At 36.8% G+C, this 9,612-nt stretch overlaps 1 protein-coding gene across 1 annotated transcript; it reads right to left on the bottom strand.

The window, feature by feature from the left end:
• Positions 1 to 853: 853 nt before the first annotated feature.
• On the bottom strand, positions 854 to 9,325 carry LOC127972400 (uncharacterized). Its single transcript, XM_052575862.1, has 4 exons — positions 9,006 to 9,325; positions 8,347 to 8,685; positions 7,968 to 8,243; positions 854 to 954 (listed from the first exon to the last, which is right to left on the bottom strand). Exons 1-4 carry the CDS (start codon positions 9,061 to 9,063, stop codon positions 854 to 856), a joined length of 774 nt encoding a protein of 257 aa, XP_052431822.1. The 5' UTR covers positions 9,064 to 9,325.
• Positions 9,326 to 9,612: the final 287 nt, after the last annotated feature.

Genomic DNA, 9,612 nt, shown 5'->3' on the forward strand with positions numbered 1-9,612 from the left:
CAAGGGAGAAGTGGCAGCTCTCGACGAAGATAGAAGATGTTCTTTCGACAGAGAGGGTGTAAGGCCTTCAGCTGCTCCTTGAGACTGTGGTAAGAGACTTGTAAAAGGCTCTCCCTGGGAAATCATAACTTCCTGGGCAGTATCTTGCTGGTTAACAAGGGAAACAACATTCCTAATGGAATACTCAAGACCTTCAAAGTCCACTAAATTTGGCTCTTCTCTACACTCTTGTTGTTTTATTTTATTGGAGTAGGCATGCGGGCAGTCGCGAAACCTGTGGTCAACTGCCCCACATAAATTGCATTTCTTTGGCAACTGGCAGTCCTTGGAGCCATGGTCCTTGCTTTTACAATGTCTACAGATGTCTATTTTACAATTAACAGCTATATGGTCCAAGGAGCCACATTTCCTGCATTCTTTAGGTTGACCATTATAAAAGACATAGCCCCTAATTGGACCTAATTGAATTAGTGAGGGCAGGTGATGGTAATTGCCTTCAGCATCTTTCTTCAAACGCACTTGGAATTTTGATGCTCCAGTCTTTATCCCGTCCTCATCTGTCATCAAGGAGGTATTTAAGATGGTACAGTGCATGGAAAGCCAAGTAGTGATATCTTCAACTTTAATCCTTTCAGAATATATCAAGACAGTCACAATATCTCTTTCAGATAATGGAATCAGATGGATTTTCTGAAGACATGGGGTTATACTCTTCTTAGAATTAAATCTATTCACACAGAGTTCATAAGAAGGTAAGGTGGTAAAAACCACTTCAAAGATCTTCCTACCAGGAAAAGCAAAGATATAATCCAGCTGCGAGGGTTGAAAACCAAGTTCAGTCTGTAGAATTCTCCTACTGAAGTTCAAACGATCCATTTCCAATCCTTCCAGAAGCTCGAATCTGGCTGTATTCCTTCGCACCAAGGAGGTCGACATGATGTTCTGTTATAAACACTAAACCAGAACAAAAGAAGAGAGTTGAGAACAACCAACAACAAACCGCCCTGGGTGAACCGCCTTCTTGATCATGGTGTCTCCCCTGCCAGGTAAGTCAGTTTACAGAAACACACAGTTATAACAGCCAAAGAAAAGACTAAGACAGAAATCAAGGGTCAAGAGCCCAACTAAAGCAAACACTGATCTCTAACATGGTTACTTCAAATGAAACAATAAATCAACATCTAAACCTTAGTTCATTCTCAATAATATCTTCTGTAGACGTCTGACAGAAATAAAGTCAGTCTGGTTATTAATAAGTGGAGCTGGTGATGCTGTTTGTGGGGTTGTTTAATCAGATCTTCAGAGATTTCATGTATTTTATTTCAGTTGATTTCATCTAAGTCTGTGTCTGAAGTCAGTTGTAGTAGTTCTTGTGTTTCTCTTTTCTTCAGTGATTCTGTTTGTTAAAAGCAGGTGTTCATCACTAAAGCTCAATTATCACTCAATTAATCACTTAATCACTTAATTGCAATGTATTTCTTCTTTCAGTGAACTCAACTGAATTAAGTTCAGAGTACTCATAAATGTTAGTTTTTTAAACTTAAACGGTTTAAGGCAATCGGTTTCCTCAAACGGTTTGAGTTAACATAACTTTAGGATATCTGTTTACTCAAACCGTTTGAGTTAAGTTTACTTGTCGGGTATTACAGTCAAGGCAATCGGTTTACTCAAACGATTTGAGTTAAGTTAACTTGTCGGGTTTTACAGTGCAGAGCAGAGATTTTTTTTTGACTGACTGTTCATATTATTTTTAAAATGTGGCCCGCATGTGCAGAAGAGTAATATGACGTAAATCGTGCGGAAGTAAACATGGAGACCACAGATGATAGCGCTAGCGCCTACAGTTTTGTTAGAAAGAATTTGTGAGCAAATAATAATGAGGGGGAGTAGAAAGAGAGTTAAATTTACTCTTACCCGCTGTTCTCGTTGCCACTAGCGCAGAATTGTGACGGTGATCAATCTAGAGTGACGTTTAATATGCTAATTATTCATTGGCAAAGCTCAAAATAATAATTTGCTATTTTTATTTTTAGGTTTATTTGAATTAATTTTATATTTGTGTAGATAATTTTTTTATCCCTTTCGGAGTGTTAAAATAGCTTTATTATGAAATTAACATTTCCTGATAATTCACTCACCCCATTGCCATCCAAGATGTTCATGTCTTTCTTTCCTCAGTGAAAAAAAGAAATTCAGTTTTTTGAGGAAAACATTTCAGGATTTTTCTCCACACAATTGGCTTCAACGGCAAACCAGAATGTTAAAGTTCCTGAGTGCTTCTAAGAGCTCAGCACGATCCCAGCTGAGGAATGGGGTCTCAGCTGGCAAAACGGTCGATCATTAAAACAAAAACAAAAGATATATATATATATATATATATATATATATATATATATATATATATATATATATATATATATATATATATATATATATACTTTTTAACCACAATTGTTCGTCTTGTGCTGGTCTGCAATGCGCCATGAATTAGAAAGGTCACAAAAAAAAAAAATAATAATAATAATAAATAAATAAAAAGATGTCGGACGATCCTGAAGTTGGAAGAGAAAATGAGATGGATTTTTCACCCTTCCCTACATTTATGAAACAACTTCGATAGATGACGAGACGTGTGACCTTTCCGACGTGATGATGTAATACGTGGCACATCGCAGACCAGCACAAAGAACAGTTGTGGTTAAAAAGTATATGACCAACCGTTTCGCCAGATAAGACCCCTTTCCTCAGCTGGGATCATGCAGAGCCCCTTGACACGGCATTGATTTGAACTTCAACATTCTGGTTGTCGTTGAAGACAATTGTGTGAAGAAAAATCCTGAAATGTTTTCCTCAAAAAACTTAATTTATTTTCCACTGAAGAAAGAAAGACATGAACATCTTGGATGGCGTTGGGGTGAGTGAATTATCAGGAAATTTAAATTTTGAGGTTAACTAATCCTTTAACCTGTATTAACCTGAATTGTAACCTGACCTATTAACCTCCACAACTAACCCCGTCCCTATAACTACCCTCACATAAATCATGCAAAATCTTGATTTACAGTATACATTTTATGCACATATGTTCTCTGGCGAACCCATTATCACATGTTTGCATATTTTCATAAAATTTGATGCTCTACCAACTGAGCTATACGAAACTTGAATTATGAAGCAGATAAAAGAGTACGAAGCATTAATATGAAAGTGTCCTGTTGCTAATAGGAGCACAAATGTACATGCTCTGATGGGTTGTATTTCAGGGATTTTTACAAATGACCTACGTGGGTGTATTGGGATCGTAAAAAAAATGATAAAAGTCAGTGTACTTGTGTGTCCATTAGTTTTTCTTTTTTTAACCAGGAAATTAAATACGGAAAATGCGTTTTCTTCTTTAATGGTTAAAACACTGATGAATAGAATAAGCAGACACAAACTAATTTTCTAATTTTATTTTATTTTTTTATTACATTTTTTTTTTATTTCATTAAAATTGTAAAAATTAAATAAATGTGCTTTTTAAAGTGTATATTAATGCTAAATTTAATTTCTACCTTTTTTGGCGTCTCTATACAAACGCTTTGCCCCTTTCACGCTACTGGCGTGGCTCCAATAACTGCTTTATGAAAACTTTTAGCTTTGATATTTTTATGATCTTATAGTGTCCCTATGCCTTTTCTAAGGTTATTGCTTTGGGAGTCTTCTACAATAGGTTTTCAAACGATTCTCAAACGATTTGTTTGAAACAGTTCTAAAATGTAGTCTCTCTAAACTCCTCCTAATGTCGAGCCTTGTTGATTATAACAGATATTTTTGAGATCATGACAAACTGAAATGAATGACAGCCTTAAAATTATCATAGGGAGTGCAGACCATGCTTTCTTCATTCAGAATTTAACCAATTTTGTTTTTCATTGTGCTGTTGGACCAGTGACAGCCGCATACTCCAAACATCCGCATAGACGGCGACCAAAATGGTCACTATTTAAAAAAAAATAATAATTATGTCACCATATTATTATAAACTATGATAAAAGTTCATCAGCATGCATTGATGAATGGCATGTTGTAGCAAAAAAGCAACAACAAAAAAAAAAAGACTGCAAATGATGTTCTAGTGCTACCAACTGCTAAAGTGCAAAACAGCGACCTGTAGGAAGAATGAGTCTAGAGCCCTGTACAGCCTAAATGTGGAATTATGTGAATGCCATCAGTGAACAGGGAAAAATATGTCTAAATGTATAAGGCATGTGTAGCCTTTATGTGAACTGAACAATCACGCATCCTCTCCAATAATGTACACATATAGCACACAAAGTTAAGACAAAATTATATCCCAATATATATTTTCATGATGATAGATTTCCCATGATTCTGCAATATCTTTTTTTATCTAATATTTTCTATATTAATTTGTGCTTTTTCCAAATGTTTGTTAAAAGTGCAAAAGGAATTTTAAAAAATCTGAAAAGAAGTTAATATTCTACTTTTTCGGGCAGCATTTTGTGTGTACAGTTCAAATTTTTGGTTTTTCATTTAAAAATACAATAACTGATCATTTTTCATTTTTTTCGTCCAATTTTCTAATACTATTATTTGATGACAAAAATACATTTGGAAAACAAAATACAGCCATTTCTGCTTTCTTTCTTTAAAACAAAAAGACACCCTTTCCTAAATTTCATCTTTCATTCCGAAATAGAATAACGAATGAACGAAAAAGTACACAGACTGTATTGGTTGGAAGACATTTTGATACAAACCTGATTCCAAAAAAGTTGGGACACTGTACAAAATGTGAATATAAGCAGAATGCAATGATGTGAAAGTTTCAAATGTCAATATTTTATTCAGAGTACAACATAGATGACGTATCAAATGTTTAAACTGAGAAAATTTATCATTTTAAGGGAAAAATAAGTAGATTAAGTTTCATGGCATCAAACCATCTAAAAAAAGTTGTGACAAGGCCATGTTTACCATTGTGTGGCATGGGTATCATTGTTGTTCTAGAACTTGGATATACCTTTCAGCATTGATGGTGCCTTTCCAGATGTGTAAGCTGTTCATGCCACACACACTCATGCAACCCCATACCATCAGAGATGCAAGCTTCTGAACTGAGCACTGATAATAACTTGGGTTGTCCTTGTCCTCTTTAGTCCGGATTACATGGGGTCCCAAAAAGAACTTCAAATTTTGATTCGTCTGACCACAGAACAGTTTTCTACTCTGCCACAGTCCATTTTAAATGAGCCTTGGCCCAGAGAAAACACCTGCGCTTCTGGATCATGTTTAATTGTGGCTTCTTTTTTGAACTTTAGAGTTTTAGCAGGCAACAGCGAATGGCACGGTGGATTGTGTTCACTGACTATGTTTTCTGGAAGTATTCCTGAGGCCATGTTGTGATCTCCATTACAGTATCATTCCTGTATGCGATGCCTGCAGGGCCCGAAGATCACGGGCATCCAGTATGGTTTTCTGGCCTTGACCCTTAAACACAGAGATTGTTCCAGATTCTCTGAATCTTTGGATGATATTATGCACTGTAGATGATGATAACTTCAAACTCTTTGTAATTTTTCTCTGAGAAACTCCTTTCTGATATTGCTCCACTATTGTTCGCCGCAGCATTGGGGGAATTGGTGATCCTCTGCCCATCTTGACTTCTGAGAGACACTGTCACTCTGAGAGGCTCTTTTTATACCCAATCATGTTGCCAATTGACCTAATAAGTTGTAAATTGGTCCTCCAGCTGTTCCTTATATGAACATTTAACTTTTCCGGCCTCTTATTGCTACCTGTCCCAACTTTTTTGGAATGTGTAGCTCTCATGAAAATCCAAAATGAGCCGATATTTGGCATGACATTTCAAAATGTCTCACTTTCAACATTTGATTTGTTTTCTATATTCTATTGTTAATAAAAAATAGGTTTATGAAATTTGTAAATTATTCCATTCTTTTTTTTTACTCAATTTGTACAGTGTCCCAACTTTTTTAGAATCAGGTTTGTATATGCTTTGTTATAATGAGAGGATCTGAGCTTTAATGACTCAGCACTGGAAAAAAAACTGCAGTCTGCTTTCACAATCTGTTTTTTGAAGAGTAGGAAATGTAGCGATAGAGAAGCATTTCCATTGGCTGGTGTCTGCAGGTTATTATTGATTATTGCTTTGTTTTATTGGTTATTTTGGGGGATTTAAGTACTTGTAATTTGTGGGTGGACAACTCTCCTTATTATAATCCATCTGTGATAGGGATGCTGTCTTCATAACCTAACCTGATTGCTGAGTGCCTAAGGCAGGAGTAAGATTCCTGGTGTTGGTGTTTCTTTCACGAGTGCTGGTTGAAGTGGTTGTGTGCGAATGTGTCACAGGTGTAAGTGAAGGGTGGTTTGCTGTGTAGACAGATTGTGCCCTTTTGTCCTGCTGTCAAGCCTCAGTACCTGTAACTTGAACTTTGGATGTCCTTGATGACCCAGGTTGCCCATTGTTTGATTTCCTTAAAGTTTGTAATTGAGTCAGTTATGTGAACTGTTGCATTCAGCGACTGTTTTCTACCTTATGTAATAAAAACCCTTTTTTAATTGTAATAAAAATTCTTTTTGTTTATCTGTGTCTCCTGCCAATGACTTGTGAGCTGACCAGTGTTGCTTAAAAAAAGGGGTAAATGTATTTAATAGATGTCCCTGGGCCAGACCCAGGGTGGCGAACTTTTGTCCCTTTACTGCTTCTGCCACATATATATATTTATATGTGTGTGTGGGGGGGATAATGCACGGCCAGCTGTGAATTAAACCATTTCTTAACCCAATCAGAATTGAGTATTTAGACAGACCATCAAATCACTTTAAGTAGTTACATTATAATGTGCAAATTCACACACCGTGTATCTTTAACTCTGCCTGAATTTTCAGGGTGCCTGTCTTGATATCACTGATCTTCAGTAACATCCTCAATGACTAAAGAGCAGCAGCATCATGTACCTGTATGTGTAGAAGTTTCTGGTGTGTTTGTAGTTGAGGGATCCTGGGAGTTTGGGACTGGTGTCGTCGTTTGAGCTTGTTCTGTAGAGAATGAATGTTAGTTCAGATTCATCATACTGTAGAACAGGGCATCTCTGAGAAATCATCTTCTATACAGTGTTTTCTGAACTACAAGTCATGTTTTTATCATCTGAAACATGCTAACATTTATTCAAAAACATGCACTAACCTCAAAAAAAAGCAAAGAGCAGACACTTCAAACTAAGCACTTCAAGCTTTCAAGCATATAACAATCATTTCTAGCAATGCTAACTTGTTTAATATCTGTGACAGTCAGCGTGAGCATTCGAGGCATATTTCCAAACACATTCTCCTGTGAATCGATGCTGTTTTAAGAAAAAGCTTCTTTAATAATAGTTCAGAAACCAAATGTTCCTCTGCAGCTAATGATTAATTCATTGAAATGATCCATTCTGACTGAGAGGGACGTAAGCAGCTTCAGTTTCACTTTAAATACCTTTTTATAGGTTCGACATGTCAAATAAATGTTGTTTGCAGTGAATTCCACTGAAATTTACTAATTTTTCTGTTTTTGTTCAGTAAAATATGGAATAGTGCAAATATGTGGACAGTTTACACCAATAAAACCAGTATATTACACACACAGACACATTCACTTTAGCTTTGAACACTGTGTTAATTATGAGGATCCTTGAAAACATGGTTTACTAGAAAGTGTGAAAAGCCCTGACATAGAATATGACAATCATATTTTAACTCAGATCATAACATTACATAAAAAGTTTAAATAATTCCAGCAGAACTTCTTGACTGTAATATTTGGACATTAGTTGGCAGCAGTGCTTTGAGTTTCTTCTGTCAGACTGAACCAAGCTTTGTTCTGCTTCAATATTACTTACAGTCCTTAATATTACTCACATTATGAGGATCTGAAACTGATAGAGGAGATGTTTTCTCACCTGATCTCTTGACAGTGATTGTGACTGAGGTCTTGAGTTCATCTCTCTGAGTAACATTACATCTCCACTCTCTGTTGTGATCTTCATTCAGGAGTGTTGTATTCTGAGAGATGATACAGAGATCTGATGAGGATGATCTCGTCGGTTTAACACCGGCCTGATTCACCCAGAACAGATGAATTCTCTCAGAACTGATCCATTCATCACAAGAGACTGGAGGATATGAATACAGCCGACAGGAGAGATCTGAACTGATCTGAGTCTGTGAGGATGAGACTGAAACACAGAATAACACACACATCACACACTCTTCAACCATCATCAGAGATTAAATCAAGAATTTGACATTTTTAAACTGAACAAATAATCATAAAATTACCATGAAGAACATGCAGATAAACACGAGCGTCAGGTCCTATTTGTTTTCCACCCACACCAGTCCATTGTTGGCAGGTGTAATATCCATAATCTTCTGTTGAGATGTTCGTGATGTTCAGAGAGCAGTCAGACTCCAGACTCAGTCTCTCATGTCTCTCTGTGCCTTTCCTCTCTTTCCCTAAAGCAATCAGTTCAACTGTTCCTGAATGACTGCCTCTGTTATAGTTCCATGTAGTTGAGTTGCAGTCATGAAGAGCATCATGAAGAGCGTTATTACAGGGCAGACGGACATCTTCACCAGAACTGATGAACACATGAACATGATCCTCTCCACTGACACCTGAAACACAAGAAGATCTGAGTGATCATTATGATATATATTAATAAATGAATGACAGAAAGCAGAAGGTTCAGATCAGTCTTTTTCAGCAGTTATTACAAACACACTCTCCAGAATAAACTCTTGTTCTTCATCAGAGAGCTGTTCAAATCACAAACACACTCTTCATCAGAGAATAATTGAGAGATGTTTGAGAGTGAATCTGTCTAGTTTGAGTGTGTTCAGGAAGAATCAGTGTGTTCTGTATCAAACACAAGAAGAAACTCTTTCTCAGACTGATTGCACTGAATGTGTTGAAGAGAAAACACAGATGTCTTTACCTGTGAGAAGTGAAGAGAGAGCGATCAGTCCCAGCAGACACAGATGACACTCAGACATTTTCTCTTTCTCTTCATCATTTGCTCTCAACTCTTTCTTTAAATACTCTCAGCTCCTCGTGTGGTTTTAACTTCCTCTGATCTGACCGACTGAGTGTTGAAATGACTCTAGAGTTGTTATTTAGTAACATGATGTCAGTCGTAATGGAGAAGTGAGGTCAGCTGGAGCCGATGTAACCTGCAGTGTTTCTGTGTCCACCTCAACAGGTCAAGATTATCCCTCGAGACCCGAGCGCTGACTGATGCAGTGTTGTGTTGAAACCTGTTCCTCTGCTGTTTCTTAAGACCTAACCATAACCACTAACCAGACGCCACAGCGGTGGTGAAACATGTTCTTCAGTGAGAACTGATTACTGTTAACCTCTCAACACACATTTACTCTGAACACGATCTACAGGCCGTTCTTCACATTACTCGTAGTTTTGCTTCTTTCTTTCTAGACAGAAAATCATTCAGTTATAGAAAACTGATCAAACTGGTTTGTTACTGAAAAGGTTTCCGCTATCAATCACTTCCTATGATTGTTTTCACACTGAGAGAAATAATACCC

This window comes from Carassius gibelio, chromosome B15 (genome assembly GCF_023724105.1).
Source record: "Carassius gibelio isolate Cgi1373 ecotype wild population from Czech Republic chromosome B15, carGib1.2-hapl.c, whole genome shotgun sequence".
NCBI lineage: Eukaryota > Metazoa > Chordata > Actinopteri > Cypriniformes > Cyprinidae > Carassius > Carassius gibelio.

Bases quoted from the DNA above. Each gene is read 5' to 3' on its own strand.
- LOC127972400 (XM_052575862.1), bottom strand. From the start codon at position 9,063: ATGTCTGAGTGTCATCTGTGTCTGCTGGGACTGATCGCTCTCTCTTCA. The intron at 8,686-9,005 runs GTAAAGACATCT...CTTGTGTTTCAG, and splicing joins TCTCTCTTCACTTCTCACAG to GTGTCAGTGGAGAGGATCAT. The intron at 8,244-8,346 runs GTAATTTTATGA...TCTGTGTTTCAG, and splicing joins TTATCTGCATGTTCTTCATG to TCTCATCCTCACAGACTCAG.